Genomic DNA, 18315 nt, shown 5'->3' on the forward strand with positions numbered 1-18315 from the left:
TCCTGCACACATTTCTGTCTGTGTCCCAGAGTCTGTTTCTGCGGAGTCACTGTGTGCGTGAGGTACTTCCTCTGTGCTCCCGTGAGCATGATTGCCCTCTTGTGACCACAACACCTGCCAGTCTCATGATACCCATGGACATTACCCCACCGCTGGATAACTATATAACTATATAACTAAATAGGTATATAGCTATATATCCACATACAGTATGTATATATGTGCGTACATGTTTACTGTACATAGATATATGTAGGGTAGGGTCTGCATAAAAATAAAAATAATATTAAGTTATTGGCCTTGTTTGTATAATGTGGGGTTTAGTGATCTAATCTAACCCTGTTCTTTTTCCATTGGGACGTTCTTCCCCAGCCACTTCTGAATGAGACTAATTACTGATAAGAGTCATGCGGACACTGTAAGCTGTTTGAGGTGTGAAGTGATCCAGCTCCTCTTGTCATGTCTGCATTTTGAAACCTGTGACAGCCTGAACTCAAACCAATCTGCTTGTTTGACCCACTCTACCTCACACTAACGAAAATAAATAAAGTGGGAAATTGAAGGCTGAACTGCCATCAACCAATGCACTGATCTTGTAATCATTCAATTCAGTCATGATGCACCATATAATTGCCTCGGGCCTATATAACACTGCTCACAGACACGGTAAAATGGCAGTGGCTGTTTGTCTGTGTCTGTCCAACACAATGTCAAAACAGGGAAATGGGATTTATGAGAAGCCTCAATTTCTCTGTAATGAGCAGTGATAATCTTGTTATATGTGAGGAGTCATTCCCATAGGATCCCACGGGTTTCGTCCCAGAGGCTGTTTGACGAAGCACAAAAACTTGTCCTACATCCATGGCTTTCCCTCTGCTTGGCTACCCTTGCTTCTGGAATGTTCCTTCAAGGCTCTAAAGAAGTTTGTTAGTGTGCAGGATGATTAAGAATATTTCCCCCTCGGCTGGCTTCATAAGGAGATTGAGTGGGTCCCAGAGTCTCTCACTACTACACACACACACACACACTCCAGTGTGACCAAGCATTCGATCAGTTGACAGTGTAATGTAGCAGCTCCACTGATGTTCGACTTCTATATTTGTACAAGGGGAGAAGCACAACAGCTGAGCCAGTCTAAGGAGAATGTGCTCAGGGCTCCTTAGTCTCCTCAAGGTTTCAGAGGAAATCAACAATTAGCCCCTCAGAGGCCAATACCTCACTCACAAACAGTCCAAAGACCATTTATGTATGTGTACATAGAAACGCATCTGTTGAAATAATTGTAAAAAAATAAATGATCTAGAGATGAGTTATCACCAACATGAAACCATGACAATGGATGTCAATTGAAAACCATTAGATTTTGTAATGTCTATTTTTCTGATGATACGTTCAATTTAAAGTTAAGTTAACCTCCAAGAGTTGATTAACCAGAGTTCTTGTAGATCTAGCTAATGCAGCTTTTGTGAGCTTGATGGTTACCTTTTGGACAATTCCCACTCACTTTTAAGTAATAGATAAACTGAGACTTTGACCCCTGTCTATTTAAGGTTTTCATTGCACTAAGGGAGAGCGCTGTTGACTGTGGAGTAAGTCCCTCTGTACGGTAAGAACTGTCAGCTTTTTTATATCACCATATGTTAAGAATGTTAGGCTTATGTATAAAGGATAATGGTGTCACTGTAACTAATGCACTTTGCATCTTGATTTTGTGCTTTTATCTTTGTGGCCAGCTTGGTAAAAAAAAAAGATCTGAACGGATTTCGCAACAGTCACTAGTAATTGGGAATATTGCATTTCCTGTGACAAAAAAAATGGAATTAAGAATAAATGGCACATATACGATTTTATGAATCCCTCGGCCCTGTAGACTTTATCTAACTTTCAGATGCTGCTAAAAACTTCTGTGTTGCAAAAGTAGGACAGTGCAAATTCTGTATGCATCTCATTTGGTTTTCACACGACACAGCACAAACAGAGATGAAGGCTTTTGTTCCCCACCGCCTGTGGGACTGAAGGAATGAATAAAGGTCTGCATGTATGTTTAAGGTCAAAAGTGAAAAGTCAACATGTTCTAGCAGAGTAAAAGAGCAGTAATGGTTGCTTACACGCAATGCTTCTACTGCAGTTTCTATGTTATATGTTTTGTGTGTGTGTGTGTGTGTGTGTGTGTGTGTGTGTATAATTGTAAATAGTTAAAAAGTTAATCAATCAAGACACCCACAATGAATAACACAGGGTGGCTTGTCATTATGAGTAAGTGCTATTGTGTTACTTACAGTAAGTACCTCACAGTCCTTGAGCCGGTATTGTCATTTCTAGGGCAAACCTGTATTCCTATTCATACTCGATTCAGAATAGCTGTCAGAAAATCTTTACTTTTGTCTTCTCTTGGCAGATAACTCAATGTGACACTGGTGGCACAACAAGGACCGACCATGAGCTGCACAGACGTCACACTCTCGTCAGGCCAGAGGTTGCCAGCCGTGGGCCTGGGCACCTGGAAGAGTAGCCCTGGGCAGGTCAGACTGCAGCCACTGGCCAAGATATACCTCACCATATAACTCATCCGTTAAACCCCAAGAGCGTCATCTCGGCAGCACCCTGCTTATTAAGCCTCATCAGTCACAGCTAAAGCTACTCCATACATGCCGAGCCGACCTTTATTAGCGTATGCCTGATGCCTTGGTGATATAAGTAATTGTGTGAAGTTGATGGATGATGGTCATTTTTGTGGATGTGTGTGTGTGTGTGTGTGTGTGTGTTTGTGCGTGTATGTGTGTGAAGGTGAAGCAGGCGGTGCTGGCTGCACTGGACTGCGGCTACAGGCACATCGACTGTGCGGCGGCCTACAGTAATGAGCACGAGGTGGGGGAGGCTCTGGCTGAGAGAGTTGGGCCCGGAAAGGTAAGAAAATGTCTTCATTCTCTTAGAGGGGAAAAAAAGGTATAGAAAAAGTTCTAAACCTTAAGGTTCTACTTAGACCAGGTTCTTCGGTACATCTACTTAATGGGTTCTAGATGGCGGGTATTGCGGCGAAGATAAGTATGAAATAAAGTACAGTAATAACCATATGGAAGGGGATAATTAGATGTGACTCTAGTACAGGAGGTACCCAATCTGAATGCTGAAGAATGAGTAGAAAAGCTTTGTTGAGTAGGAACATGTTTTCCCCTAGTCCCTAAAGCGGGAGGAGGTCTTTGTGACCTCTAAGCTGTGGAACACCAAACACCACCCTGATGATGTGGAGGCCGCCTGCCGGAAGACCCTCTCCGACCTGGAGCTCAGCTACCTGGACCTGTATCTCATGCACTGGCCCATGGCCTTCCAGTAAGTGAACCTCTGAATCACCTGGATGGATAGGATTCTTCCTAGCTTTCCTGACTGGTTCTGTGTACAGATCATGTGATAGAATAGTAAACTACAGGATAGAGCAAGATTGGATGTTTGTAAAGGACCTGTGTTTTAGAATTGAAGTGTGGCCTTACAGTCCGCCTGAATTTTATCCTCATATGACTCAAACCTTTTGGCTGAACTTTTGGTAAGAATATAGATAAGGAACTTCCATAAAACAAACCATTTAAATAAAGCATTTGGGACGACAGTAGCAGAGCTTTAGATTAGATTAGGTTAGATTAGATTTCAACTTTATTGTCATTGCGCAGAGTACAAGTACAGAGACAACGAAATGCAGTTAGCAAAAAAGCATAAAAGTGCACAAAAAAGCACATGAAGTGTAATGTGAAGGTAAGGTCTCAGTCAGAACACATCTTCTGAAAGACTCTTGTGGAATTAAAATATCAGCAGCTTGTGGAGTAAGTAACCCTGCTCTGTTTTGTCAGCACTAAAGCTGTGACATTTCCAGGCTTATCTCTATGCTGCTACTCAACATCCAAATGTGTGACTGTGACTGCCAAAAAAGGTGTTTCTTCACAAACCAGCCTAGACGAAGAATGACTAGCACTTTCAGCTAAACTATTTGTTACAGCTGTTTAGAGACAACTCAAATATACGAGGCCAGCCATGTGGGTTCTCAAGGTTCCCATCAAGCTGTTTCAGTTCATGATGTCTAACATCGGGTTTAAGAGTTGTTGGGATGAGATGCTGAGATGTTGGTTCAAGATGGTCCAGATCTGGAATGACTCAAAATAATGTATCTGTGTCTCTAGGAGGGGGGTGGAGCTGATGCCAAGACGGCCTGATGGCACGGTTCGCTATGCAGATACCCACTACCGAGATACCTGGGTGGCCATGGAGAAGTTGGTGGACCAGGGTCTGGTGAAGGCTATAGGGTTGTCCAACTTCAGTGCAAAGCAGATTGATGACATTCTTAGCGTGGCAAAGCACAAACCAGTTGTGAACCAGGTACAATACTGTCAGTAGCCATTTCAATTTTATATCCTTCACAGATTTGTATGCTAATAAACTATTTGGCATGGCACCCTGGCACGCTAAAAGTAAATTTATGAACTTCAATACATAACAGGTATTTTGGATGTCCATGTTTCTGAGTTACAGGGTATGGTCTGTGCCATAGATATAGTCTGTGCAATGATATATTGCAATATTATGTGCCATTTTCTTCTATACTGTGACTCATCATGTGTATTATGTAACATTCTGGTTCAGAGGAGCCAAAGGTACCCCAGACAGCAATCAACACTTTTGTTTCGACAGCGGCTCAATTTCTGAGAATCAATTTAGTTTTATGACAGCTGTTACATAAGAAGCTGTGTCTGAGCAGAGTGAGACATGGAAATAGCAGTTACACCAACAGTAGAAGAGCACTTTAGGTTTCTAAGTGATGGAGACACACTTGGTCTCATCGTATCGAAGTGGTGACTTCACCCTCTGATAGAAGTGAAATGTCAAAGCCATACAGTCATGCTACAAGCACTCCACCTAGTGAATCATTGCATTAGACATTCTGCCAAAAATAGGATTAGAAAACAGAACAAGTTATTATAAAATAAACTAAGCGGAGAATGGAGGGATTATAAGGAGATTGGAACTATTGCTAATTATGGAACTAAAAAATGGCAAGGAAGCCCTAAGTATGAAATAGCTAGAATTAGTGCTCACTCTGGAAAAGATAATACTGGTTTTGTGATTATGTTTGAACTTTGAACTTGCCTTCTCCAAACTGATCATTAAAAGGTGGAGTGCCACCCGTACCTGATCCAGTCAGAGCTGCTGGCCCACTGTAAGAGCCGAGGGGTGGCCGTCACCGCCTACAGCCCCCTGGGGTCACCTGATCGTCCCTGGGCCGCCCCAGGTGAGCCCCTGCTGTTAGAAGACCCACGGATCCTCACCATGGCCAAACACTACAACAAGACCCCAGCCCAAGTCATCATCAGGTGAGAGGACTACCGCTTCACATCTCTATGAGCTGGTATAACTGGTCAAGTTTTATGTGATTCCAGGAATACCCAGATAGATCAGAATTTTGATACTCATGAAGCACACATTTCTTTCGTGGCAAAAATCCCATGCTACTTCCCTGCTGCAAAATTACTAATATGAAGTGAATTAGGTTTAATGTTAGGCGACAAAACTGTGCCACAGCTCAGGGTTTCTCCCCACACTCGGCTGAGGTCATTAACAGTGAGTGTCCTGGCAAAATATTGGAGCTGACCTATTTGGTTCGCTAACAGATGGCAGGTGCAGAGGGGAGTCATATGCATCCCGAAAAGCGTCACTCCGTCCAGGATCAAGCAGAACCTCGAGGTAACGACGCTGCACTCCTCATATTCAAATGTGCTGAATTCAAGGGCAGCTACTGTTTAAAAGGTCGATTAGCCCATTTCAAAGCAGACAGCCAAGAGCTGTTATATGCAAATGCTGTTCCATATTTAGCAAGCTGGCTTGTCCTACAACATTCACCCATAACACACACATACACTTCATTTACCCTTGGGAGAGAGGAGAAATAAGCATGTAATTAGAATTACCAGTAGGCCTCCTGGTGTGCTTTTGGTACAATTTTTACAACTTTCTGTTGTTCTTGACATGAATTTGATTAGGCTTTTAATTGTTTATCATTTTGTACCCGTGAAGGTGTTTGACTTTGAAATATCAGAGGAAGACGTGAAGCAGATTGCCTCCTTCAATCGTAACGAGAGACTCATCATACCCACGATAGAGGTAAAGCCAATACTATATAAAATAGCCTGTATGTCTGCCATGTTAACACTGTTATGGATGGCAGCTGAGTTGTTGTTGGTTTACTCTCCTCACAGAAAGATGGTGTGAGGGTGTGGAGGGATGCGATTCACCCTCACTTTCCCTTCAATGATCCTTACTAACTCTCACCGAGCAACCACACCCAGGGAAGGACAGCTATGCTGAACCATCTTCTGAATTCCCCAGCTACTGCACCAAGCACTGAGAAGAGTGACATTCAAGTCTTGAGTAACATATACTGCATACTCAGCCTCAAGAATTAATAAATAAAAAAAATCACATGGCATTCACCTCATAATCTGTCAGCTGCATTTACTTCACTGTCTAGTACCACCACAGACTCACGTAGATCTCATTTATGTAGATATAATGGGTAAATATAAAATGACTTTACTGAAACAATGGAACAACACTGTAAGGGTCATTTGGACAAATAAGCCAAGCTATGCCAAGCTACACAACTGTCCCCATTCTGTCTGTGGAAAGTTCTAGAATCGCATGACCAGGCTGGTTGAGTGCTCACTTGTTTAAATGTGAGGCTACTCTTTACACAAGCCCTTTGGATTGTTTGGTTTAGAGACCACCTGGAACTTTTCAGCCTTTTCACTTTGTGATAGTGGACTTCTAGAACTCAGCTTGGAGAAAGCAACTACTACAAGATGGCCACAAGGCATCAAGGGTGACATCCAGTGGCCAAAGGCAGATGTAGCTTTCACACGTTAAAGATGGCCATCCACAGATGCCCACTGTACACAGGGGTTTATTATGATTAAGCTTATTGGGGAATATTGCTCAGAATGTTAACAGAAATCCTGTCAAAACATGTTTCCTGACGTGCAGGCAGTTCACTTACGGCTTGATTAATGCTGATAAAAGCACCAATAAAAATAGAAGCAACACACAAAGCAAGGTCAATAAAAAAGACAAAAGCGATTCCATCTGACAATGCACCAAGTTCTCAATATGATGGCAGCATGCAGCGCCCATGTAAAAACAGGGACAGCGAGAAAAGTTGTGATGAACAGAGCACCACCTAACACACTAGCAAAAAAAAAAAAGTTTTTACAGTTTCTACTTCAGCAGAAAAACTAATTTACACCTCTCAGAGAGACTAACGGAACATGGGGCATTTCCAGGCTGCAGGCATGTAAACGCAACTCTACAGACACCCACAAACCAGCAGGCATGTAAACGCAAATCTACAGACACCCACGAACCAGCAGGTTTATTTCCTTTCGTGAATTTTATTGGAACATTTTCAAACTTGTAATACATTATATGCTACATTCATAAAAAAATGAAGTAATTAGCATTTTTTTCCTCTTTTTTTAAATCCGTTTTCTTTCAACAGGCTATAGCGTTAATCCCATCACTAAAGCTGCTCGCATAGGTTGTGAAAAAAGTAAGAATGAAGCCACTCTAACCTGGTATGTATTCACGGAAATGCAACCCCCCCGCCCCAACCCACGTTACATAAAGATCAAGATTTCAGCAATAATCATCCTTTCACAAACCAGAGCCAAGTACAAGCAGCTACATGCTTTTTCTCCGACAGGTGTGGGAATAAAGAGTGGGAGAGAATAGATTGAATTGGAGGGAATAATAATAATAAAAAAAGAAAGACATTAAAGAAGCACAGGAGTCCTAAAAATGTGGAATTTTATAGTTGGTTGGTTTTTTTTGTAGATTTTTTTTTTCACTCTTTTTTTTTTTTTGTACATGGTGGCCTGAGAGGACTAAAGCGTCAGTCAGGCATGTGGTCTCTTCAGCCGTAGAGGTCATCATCGTTGTCCTCGTTGAACACGGTGCCGCCGCCGCCTCCTGATGAGCCCTGGCTTGGTCCACTGCCACTCTGGTTGCTGGAGGGGAATCTGGAGACGGGGAGGGCACAGAGTGGTGGTGGTGGGGTTAAAGCCAAATCTAATTTTGAAACTTAAAAATGCTCATTTCTAGTGACTATTATCCAGAATCAGTCAGTAGACTGAAGCTACAAACTAGATTAATGCATAGTACAGAAGTTGCCATCATAACCATAACTTAAAATGACACGTTCTGAGTCAGGCATGGGGGGGGGGAAGTATGTGGAAAGGCTTGTGATTTGGTTATAGCCTCATCTTCTGTTAATTATACCATTATGTGAATCCTGTTAATATACACTCTTAAAACTTGCGTTTTTTTGAACACATCTGTGTCCAGATAGAGACAACACATGTTTTAAGAGTGCACAGACCCAATAATACTTGTGGCCAATTTGTCTGCATTACTCTGAAAAGTTGTGAATTGGACAGCAGGTTATGAGCTGCTTACCTGAAGCTGCCGAATCCTCTGCTCTGCTGCAGCGTCTGTGCGAACATCTCGTACTTGCGGATGTCGTTGTCACTGACGGAGCGACGAGCAAAGCGCATGGCCTCCTCAAAGTGGTCTTTTCTGATCTCAGGAACGGGGTCATCTTCCTCCACCTCCTGAGGGCACAAACCAGGGTCCACCTTTAATTTGTACTGACTGAAACCACAAACTCATAGGCCCTCTCTAATACTACTGTGCTCAAGTCCTCAAAGGGAAAAGGAACATTACCAGAGCACCCTATTGTGTTCGCAATTGATCGTTCGCAAGCCCCACCCATCGAACGCAGATGAGCCAATGGCAGTCCAGTAGCTCAGCACAGGCAGGCACTCCGACAACGTTCAGTTCACTGCACCATAGAAATGCATTAGGAGCCATGATTTTTGTCAGGTTTTATAGTGACGTAAGTTGATAAGGACAGCGAAACGACGTGTGGGATTAACACAACACCGATACACAGAAATTATGCTTTCTGTAATTATGTCAAATTAGATTCAATTCTCTCCTCCCAGCTCTCCCCTTTTTAAGCAAAGGGTTACTCCTTAGCAAACCATAACGAAACAGTGCTCCACCACTTCTGTGGATTAAGCCACACAGTCAACTCCATGTAAGTAAGATAAACAAGGATGTTTATTGTTCTCAGCATTGTGTATAATATGATTGTCACTTGGAGGAGACTTGTAAATAACCAACGTTTGACAAATGAATAAAGTTGAAGTCACTCTGCCACGTAGGCTATGTTCCCGTTTATTTGCAGTACCATGTTCCTTACATGACATGACCCAGTGTCCTTGTAACAAGCATGCAAGTCTATCTAGCACAGCTAATATTAATATCAGTGAATTACACTCGCCTCCCGTCTAAGTTTGTCACCCAACGAAGCTAGATACATGTGTCTCCATGTCATACTGGAGTCTTTCGACGGATTCTAAATGAAATCAGGTCCGTGGCTCTCTAAAAGAGCCTCTTGGGCTGTAACTTTTACAGACAGTGTTACAGCTACCATTGAAGTTCTAGTCAACTAGTCGAATATCTGGATAACTTTACATCACTAGTCCTATCCCCATTACCACACATGCACAAGGCTTCACAAGTTTCCTGATACATTTAACATTTACTATGGCATCATGGCCAGCTCTGCTAGTAACTGTTCGTGGACACGGTCAAGATTTTCAAATATTGAAAATGGTTAATATAAACACCCATACTTGCTTACTGATTGATAGAGTACATAATGCAGACTTAAAATGAAGTGGTTATCTTTGATAACTGAATAAAGTTCTCTCACCATGGCTGAGGGGTTGGTCTGCCTTTCTCGTTCCCTTCTGATCTCATTCTCGATGGACTCCCTGATGGCCAGTTTGCAGGCCCGCTGGCAGATCTCGGTCAAGTCAGCTCCAGAGAAGCCGTTGGTCATCTTGGCCAGGAACTCCAGGTCCACTTCCTACAGTGGGGAAAAACAGGCCAAAGACACTCAGCTACAGTCGCACTGCTCTGATTTTTCCAATGTTATATGGTCATGGAGATATGAAGGTCTGAAGTAGCATTAGTAACATTTTCAGAAATCTCATACATAGACATGAAAACATAATAATGATAAAATAAATATACATTTTATATATACACAACAAGAACAGAGCCTTGAAGCTCACCAATGTTTTTTAAAATCAACTCATGCCTGTCTACTTAGTATAGTCCTAATACTTCAACAAGACTATAGTCAGTATAAAGAAGGCGAGTCTGACCTTGGCAATGGGAGACTTCCTGAGGTTGGCCTTGAGGATGTTCATGCGGGACTTCTCATCGGGCAGGGGGATGTAGATGAGCTGATCCAGACGACCGGGCCTGAGGATGGCTGGGTCGATGATGTCGGGCCTGTTGGTGGCACCAATGATGAAGACGTTCTTCTTGCTGGACATGCCGTCCATCTCTGTCAGGATCTGGTTGATGACGCGGTCAGCGGCTCCGCCACCATCGCCCACGTTGCCACCACGGGCCTTGGCGATGGAGTCCAACTCGTCAAAGAAGAGCACGCATGGAGCAGCCTGACGAGCCTGGAATTGAAGGCAAATGGAACGGGCAGTCAAATATCTGCAAACAACTATTGCGCTGTCTAAAGGCAAATGTCTGAAAACATTTTAGGAACCTAAACTAATCTCATTTGTGTGTGGCTAAAAAAAAAACATGTGGACCAAGAGTTTCAATCTACTACTAAGTCAATTTTGTGAATGAAGAAGTAAATGAATGCGAGATAAATGTGAAGTAAATCAGGGTTCCCACTTTAAGTCAGATGTAAAATTCCAAGACTTTTCCCTGACGAAAAACCTGAATTCCCTGATTTTCTATGCCTGGAATGGACTTTAGACAATTTCCAAGATATTCCAGAAATTCCATGACCCGTGGGAACCCTGAGTAAATGAAAATAGATAACTCAACCCAGGTTTAACACCTGGCTGATCCTGGGCCATTGTTCTGAAATCTTACCTTGTCGAAGATCTCACGGACGTTGGCCTCAGACTCTCCGAACCACATGGTGAGCAGCTCTGGGCCTTTAATGGAGATGAAGTTGGCCTGGCACTCGTTGGCGATGGCTTTAGCCAGGAGTGTCTTACCACAACCTGGTGGTCCATAGAACAGCACACCCTTGGATGGGGTCATGCCAAACTTGAGGAATTTGTCGGGGTGCTCCACTGGGTACTGAGGAAAAACAAGGAAACACGTCAGTGAGGATTCTTAGGCAATACATCAATCCCATTCATCGTTATGGTCAGGGCAAGTTTGTATACCTATATTATATACTATATTATAGTTAGTGTTCTGTACCTGCACAAGCTCCTGCAGCTCCCTCTTGACGTCATCCAGACCTCCGATGTCCTCCCAGGTGATGTTGGGCACCTCCACCACAGTCTCACGCAGGGCAGATGGGTTGCTCTGGCTCAGGGCCCACTGAAAGACCACGCAGACAGGACACATGAGAGGGCAAGTCGACACTTAAAAAGGATCTTGCTATTGAACCTGGTTTGTGTACCGATCTGAATTAACGTATTCCAGTTTATACGGCGACGTTTACCACTAATAGCCATGATCGAAGGCAGATTCACTAGTCCGCCATGAAATTCGAGTTGTGCCTGCTATATATAAATAATGCATACTGAATAATAACAAAAAACAAATCCCACGCCCACTTACTCTGAAGTCATCCATGGTGACGGCCAGTGAGTTCATGACTTCAGCGTCAATGGTCTCGTCCTCCAGGTCAATGAGGTCCATCTTCTTTCTGATGGCCTGCAGGGCAGCCTCGGAGCAGAGGGCAGCCAGATCAGCACCCACATGCCCATGGGTCTCATTGGCAACCTAAGGAAACAGAGGAGAAGAGAGAGTGGGTCAATTCAACGTTTCAGTATATCCAATCCAAGAGCTGTTTCTTCGTATCGAGTCTCAGCTGTGCCCTTTTGCTGTGAACCATACCTGCTCGAGGTCAACATCATCAGCCAGCTTCATGTTCTTGGTGTGAATCTGGAGAATCTCAAGTCTGCCTGTAGCGTCTGGAATGCCAATGTCCACTTCTCTGTCAAAGCGACCTGGGATTTAAAGGAGACAAGTTATGACACCCAAGCCATCAATATGATTTTAGTAAAGGTTAATCATTTCTGGTGAAGAACAGCACCAATTTGCAAATTCATGGCTACCAACTGAACTACCGATAGGACTTACCGAATCTCCTGAGGGCCGGGTCAATGCTGTTGGGTCTGTTGGTGGCAGCCATGACGATGACATGAGCCCTCTGCTTCAGGCCGTCCATCAGGGTCAGCAGCTGAGACACAATGCGCCTCTCCACCTCACCATGGGTCTGCAAGGACACCAGGCGAACTCTGGTTACAACTCACAAAAACTACTTGCAATATGAGATGAGACTTCTAAAAAGGTGTGAAATGTACTGATGAACACCAAGACTCCAATATAAACCTGTAAGCTTTGAAATGCTGACAGTACTGATGTTTAGATCAGTCAATTTCAATACACGTGCCTAATACACATTGTGAGAAGCACAGTCACATGGGATTATTCTGTTAATAATTTGAAAGACCAAAGTAATAAAATAAGAGCCAGGTCACATGCTGAATGTTTACAAGTATGGCTAGTGCACTACACACACCAACACTTTAGTTAAAAACCAGACAGACATTCAAGTCCTGCCGTTCCATCAGAAATTCAGTTCCTTCCAGCAATGGCACTTGAAACCCTGTGCACGGTCACAGAATCCCATTACAGATGCAATTAAAATGTTAAGCAGCAAAGTCCCCAGGGAGGGATGGAGGTTCTTGATATGAATGGATGTAACTAAGGCCAGAGCACAATGTACTCACCTTCTCCCTCTTGGGGGCAATGGCATCGAGCTCATCAATGAAGATGATAGCGGGGGCGTTCTTCTCGGCCTCCTCGAAGGCTTTTCTCAGGTTGCTCTCAGACTCGCCGGCCAGTTTGCTCATGATCTCAGGGCCTGGGTCACATAGAAAGTGGTGGCAGGAGATGAGATTTGACCTCTAGCCAAAGAACTCCGTGAAACTACTCTCTTCACACATTCATTTTTCTATGACAAAGTTAGTAGACTCACAGATTAAATACTCAAGAGTGAATCTGATCCTATACTACGCAGATGCTTATGACCTCACAACACATTCTAATTACCGCAACTGTATTGAGTTAATCTGCTGGATAATCAACATGGACATACTTCTATCCAGGTCAACCTAGCAGGGTGAGTACCATGGATGAAACGGCCTATAAAAAGCACGCTACAGAACTGGCATCTGGGAAAGCTTAAAACCCAGTATGCTAAGCAAGACTCAAGGGTGCTTGGGTGACACCTAGCTGTCGGAGGGGAGCAGATCAAGTTGCAAAGGAAAACCAGAGAAATGGAAATGGCATGCTACACCATGTGTCTCTAATAAGGCGAAGGTGATCTGCAGGACTTTCACGTGCAGCTAAAGAAACACGAGCTAGCCTTTGTCCTCCTCAGCAAGAAACAAGAGGAGTATCGCTTGCAAGGAGAGCGTGCTGCATGGGACGATGAAAAGATGCAGAAACATGAGAAAAGGATGATCCAAGATGTGTCATGAGGAATAGCAGGGAAAATCTATCACAACATGAGGCCAACTACTGGCCAAGCAAAACAAAACATAACCTTCGGATATTTTAAAGTAATTTAGTTACACAAGCTTTCAAAAGGAAACAGTAATGCAATATGCGTTACTACGAACATCGGGCTGGTGCTTAAGGTTGCATAATGATGATTTTGCCCTCTCCAACCTTACAGCTAGACTTGGAATTACTTTACACTGTAAGGTGATCAGCCATCAGCACTGGAGTTATGGAGCGCAAAGGTCAGCTGGACAGCAATCAATTCTAAGGACTCTGTAGGTCATAGAACTGCTTTATGTGAGGTCCCATTTTTGAATTTAGAATATTATTCAATTTAGAACACTTTCTAAAAGGAAACTCAATCCACACTACCAAGCAAGTCCTTTTCTATTATACAAAGTAATGGGGTGACAATGACATTCAGGTCAAGGACTGATACGCCATTTAATTCCAAATCAACCTCCATGAATTGTTCTGAAGGGTTCTCACCATTGATGAGGAAGAAGAAAGCTCCAGTTTCGTTAGCGACAGCACGGGCGATCAGAGTTTTTCCAGTTCCAGGAGGTCCATACAGCAGAATGCCACGGGGAGGCTGATGCACACAAAGAGCATGGTTACAGCTTCACGTTGTAGTACTGTTTAATTTAACGGCCCATATCCTACCAAAGTGTTCTCTCCTCACCTTCACGCCAATTGCCTTGAACAGGGCAGGGTGTCTGAGAGGGAGCTCAACCATCTCTTTGATTTGAGCCAACTGCTTACGGACTCCTCCAATGTCATCATAGCCGACCTCATTGAGAGACTCCTCCTCATCCTACAGGAAACCAAGAAACAGAAACCCGATCACGATCATGTCTCTCCAATAGAAGCACTACTCCAAACCAAAATGAAAATATGTCTGCCTGTAATTCTGCCTGTACCAGCAATACATATTGATCAGTATAAAATTACACCCCATCCATATCTGGGTGTTGCTGGGGCCATAATACAGTACTTATTGATCTTGAGTCAGGGCCTCTGCTTCCGAGCAAAGCTAAGGCTTCACTTAAAAACCTCTCCAGCTACTCTAAAAGCTATGATTGAAACCACCTCGAGCTGTGGATGTTTCCCAACAGCATACCTCACGCTTGATGGGCTCCCCCTCGCAGTGGATGACCGTGTCGGGGGCCACGATGCAGTAAGGACTGGGGTCCGTCTCCACCACTTTGAATTCTACTGCACGCATACCACCCCTGACCAGGAAAATGTCCCCTGAAGAATAAAACATGTTTATGAGCATTTCAGAGGAATGATAACATTCGAGTACACCAAATAAAACTTCAAGGCAGTAGTTCCTCGTCTTATAAAGCCTTTTACCTTTACGGATGGGCCGGTAGGCCTCAAGAAAATATGGCTTCAGGTACACCTCAAACAAGTTGCCAGTGATGCCTTCAACTGTGTCATCAATGGGCAAGACATGGATACGCTTTCCATACTTGACATCTGGACAAGGCTGGATGCTATGGACAACAAAGGTACATACCATGTAAAAGACTACACCAAAGGTTTTTTTTTAATATATTTTTTTAAGTGAAACATTAGAGCAACCAGTTTAGCAGTTTTTAAAAGTGCAATCCCAAATACCTGATGACATCTCCCAGGCGGACCCTCAGGTTGTTACGGACCACCCTGTTCATGCGGACTTTCTCATCAGAGCAGGAGTCATCAGAGAGCACAATACACACCGTCTCCCTCCTCTTCTTGCCCTTGAGCAGCACAGTGTCTCCTCTGAAGAGCTGCAGTTCATCCATCTTAGCCTGCCAAGTGAAAAAAAATTATATTTGAGTTGTCTGAAATAAATGACACAATTCGTGTAAAACCACGTCACATAATTACAATAAAACATGCTCCATTACAGAAATACCAACACTTTTTACCTGAGAAAGTGACACAACACTGTTGTCTTCATTGATGGATTCATCAACTATCAACCTGTTTGGTCTGTTCTTTTGCTTCAGGATCGCAGTGGATAGGTCATCATTTTTGGATCTGCATAGAGATTAGACACAAGTGTTCTTAGTCTTTTAGTGAATACCACAGTGTCATCTAACATATTTTAAACTCTTTTCTCCACTTCAATCAAAAATGGAGATGGCCATTAGACATATGGCCCGAAGACAGAAATATAATCAGTAGAACTTACTATAGAATATACAATATTTTTTACAGTATGCCTTTGTATTATGTTATGTTCTTAGCCGTCGCATCCCATCCTTAATGTCTTGTCTTGTGTAGAATGCTTTCTGTATGGATGCAGCATGAGTGTAACCCCAAGAGAAATTTCCTACATCGTGGGACAAAGTGACTGTGGGCAACTATGGCAGATAATATATTATGTTGATAATTCAATTAGCCAGTGTGTGAGGAGACTAACTTTTTCGGCTCCTCCTACCAAAGCCCCACGGCTTGTTGGCCTCATCATACTAGTCTGAATTTACCAGGTTTACACGTGTAGCAAATGGAAACCTCTGGTAAATTGCTTAGTTGATATGCGAGGTAGAAAGGAAACAAAAGAGAAACTGTAACTCTGACCGACGTCACATTCAGCGAACTTGGCAATCAACAACATAGCTAGGGTAGATAGAACTTTCACCAGGTTAAAATGGGATTAGTTTAATAATTTATTATTCATTTATATTTACGGGTACTAATCGACTAGTTACCATCTACGGTGTCATTTTTTCCTAAATTACCTGGATGTATGAAAATTCTGATAGTCACAGAAATTCTAGTTCAACTAGTTATGACTAGCCATGCTAGCTAGCTTTACCTGTTCAAACAAAAGCTGAAATTACGCTTGGGTAGCTTCGTTAGTTTAGAATAAGTTACAGAGTTCAAGTACCGTAGAAACACTAACCAGTTAGTGTTTTCAAACTCATAGCTGGTGACGGCAGGCAAATAAGTCAACAGTTACGATGTTGACGCCTATATTCCTTGTTTTATAACGCTTTGTGGTTAAGGTAAGCTAACTCAATAGCTAGCAATCGCCTGGTTATATGCCGAATGACACAGCAAATGCTTCTGACTAAACGGACTTGCTATCCGACTAGCTAGCTTTAAAGCTAATCAGTTAGCGGTAGCACGTTTAACCAGAGGGTTTGCCCATCTGCCTCTTGAATTAGATACGTTGTATCTGGGCTGGTTAACATCGTTGCAAATTAATGGTGGGCCATCAACCAGGACACCCATTTATCGCGATGACTACGATGGCCACATATCTGATGTGCTGTCTGCGACTTGGGTTGGATGACAACATTGCTACACAAAAGCAGGGCAAATGATGTCGCCGTGAAATGGCCTACTCGTATGAGAGGAACGTTCAACTAACATAAGCTCAGAGCATAAATCAGAACGTCATATACTACTGGGCTAAGGGTCATGGCTTAATTTCAATATAGATATTAATTACACCCGGATAAAACGGTGCGTGTTATCAATTAATTAGGAAGCGTAATAAGTGGCGCAGGACAGATCATGTCAAACTCAGTTGATGCCGGTAGGCCAAACTTCCCCCCACGGAGAACGAGAATGACTCAGTATGCTTAGCTAAGTTAGCCGCTTAGCTAACAACGTTATTGGGAGCAGAACGACAGCTAAAGTAGACTAGCTAGGCTGAATGCGAGTTCCGATGTAAAAAAAAATATATTGAAAATGCTGTCGACGTACATCAATTGTCATTGCCAGGATTTAGCCATATTATATTCGTATGCCTTTCAATACCTAAACCCTGTTCCTGCTAACTGGTAAATTACCATGGTAAAATATCACTCGACTAATGCGTTCGGTACCGCGATATGCTAACATTAGCTGTTTAGCTAACGTAGTTGGGTTGCCCCTAGCTTGTCAGTTCGCTAGCTAGCGAACGCTGAAAATACGGTGGACAGACGAACATAAATAGATAAATATTATTTTCTGGATACTCACTCTCCTCCCGAAGCCATGTTGCTTCTCCCGAATAACGATATAAATAAAATGTAACAATATACTTCAGCAACTCTCTTGATTGACCGACTGCAACCTTCACAATTCTTTCCTCTGCACTGAATTTCAAAACGTCAGCTTAGCTTGCTCGCATCAAAGCTGCGGAAAAGTATCAGTTCTCTTTCTGCTTCCGGAGGCCAATCAGAGAGCGTTCCAAGTGATTCTCCTCCGCAATTGGTCAACTCACGTGAGCTATTGGCCAATTAAATAATTGTGATTTACAAAAAAATAAGAGTTGTCATTTCAAACAACGGCCATTGGTCAAACCACACTCAGTACCTGTCATGTTAGCGTATTTTAGTAAGGCGGAACCCAAATCTACACGGATTGGTTCTGAATGTACTCTGGTTTCGTATGTAAGAAGATAATTTGCTGAAAAATGCGACATGGCTCCTCGCTATTGGGAATCCTACAGTCGCAGAATCATAATATTTCCATAACCACAAATAGGTTATTACTTCTAATAGCATACCATTCATATCATGACATTAATAAAAAATGAATAAAATTGTGTCTAATTAGATTATTCGAGTGTCTGGTGTCACAAAATCATTGATACAACATCCCGTTTAGACAACAAACATGTCATTGCAAATCGTGACAGCAGCATGGATTACACTGAATTTT

At 42.9% G+C, this 18315-nt stretch overlaps 2 protein-coding genes across 3 annotated transcripts; one reads left to right on the plus strand and one right to left on the minus strand.

Moving 5' to 3' along the window:
* Positions 1-1542: 1542 nt before the first annotated feature.
* Positions 1543-6478, plus strand: akr1a1a (aldo-keto reductase family 1, member A1a (aldehyde reductase)). The gene is made up of 9 exons (XM_042100482.1): positions 1543-1606; positions 2399-2522; positions 2788-2907; positions 3179-3330; positions 4170-4365; positions 5158-5357; positions 5655-5727; positions 6058-6144; positions 6240-6478. The coding sequence occupies exons 2-9, from the start codon at positions 2439-2441 to the stop codon at positions 6303-6305; spliced, it is 978 nt and encodes a 325-aa protein (XP_041956416.1). The 5' UTR covers positions 1543-1606; positions 2399-2438; the 3' UTR covers positions 6306-6478.
* A 929-nt stretch (positions 6479-7407) lies between these two features.
* On the minus strand, positions 7408-17790 carry LOC121715108 (valosin containing protein). Of its 2 annotated transcripts, none has more exons than XM_042100479.1 (17): positions 17632-17790; positions 15585-15696; positions 15292-15464; positions 15025-15167; positions 14789-14919; positions 14351-14482; positions 14158-14260; positions 12894-13027; positions 12241-12376; positions 11995-12107; positions 11716-11880; positions 11350-11472; positions 11011-11223; positions 10272-10580; positions 9815-9970; positions 8491-8642; positions 7408-8054 (listed from the first exon to the last, which is right to left on the minus strand). In XM_042100479.1, exons 1-17 carry the CDS (start codon positions 17646-17648, stop codon positions 7949-7951), a joined length of 2418 nt encoding a protein of 805 aa, XP_041956413.1. In that variant the 5' UTR covers positions 17649-17790; the 3' UTR covers positions 7408-7948. The 2 variants fall into 2 exon arrangements, with proteins under 2 accessions (XP_041956413.1, XP_041956412.1); XM_042100478.1 differs by having other exon boundaries at positions 8491-8645; positions 17632-17789.
* Positions 17791-18315: the final 525 nt, after the last annotated feature.

This window comes from Alosa sapidissima, chromosome 8 (genome assembly GCF_018492685.1).
Source record: "Alosa sapidissima isolate fAloSap1 chromosome 8, fAloSap1.pri, whole genome shotgun sequence".
NCBI lineage: Eukaryota > Metazoa > Chordata > Actinopteri > Clupeiformes > Clupeidae > Alosa > Alosa sapidissima.

What these genes read in the sequence shown, in the direction of transcription:
- akr1a1a (XM_042100482.1), top strand. Translation starts at nt 2,439, where the DNA reads ATGAGCTGCACAGACGTCACACTCTCGTCAGGCCAGAGGTTGCCAGCC. An exon ending in AGAGAGTTGGGCCCGGAAAG is followed by an intron (nt 2,908 to 3,178) that starts GTAAGAAAATGT and finishes GTTTTCCCCTAG; the next exon opens with TCCCTAAAGCGGGAGGAGGT. An exon ending in GGATCAAGCAGAACCTCGAG is followed by an intron (nt 5,728 to 6,057) that starts GTAACGACGCTG and finishes GTACCCGTGAAG; the next exon opens with GTGTTTGACTTTGAAATATC.
- LOC121715108 (XM_042100478.1), bottom strand. An exon ending in TTTCTTCTTCCTCATCAATG is followed by an intron (nt 13,028 to 14,157) that starts GTGAGAACCCTT and finishes TATGTGACCCAG; the next exon opens with GCCCTGAGATCATGAGCAAA. An exon ending in TTGCCCCCAAGAGGGAGAAG is followed by an intron (nt 12,377 to 12,893) that starts GTGAGTACATTG and finishes GTGTCCTTGCAG; the next exon opens with ACCCATGGTGAGGTGGAGAG.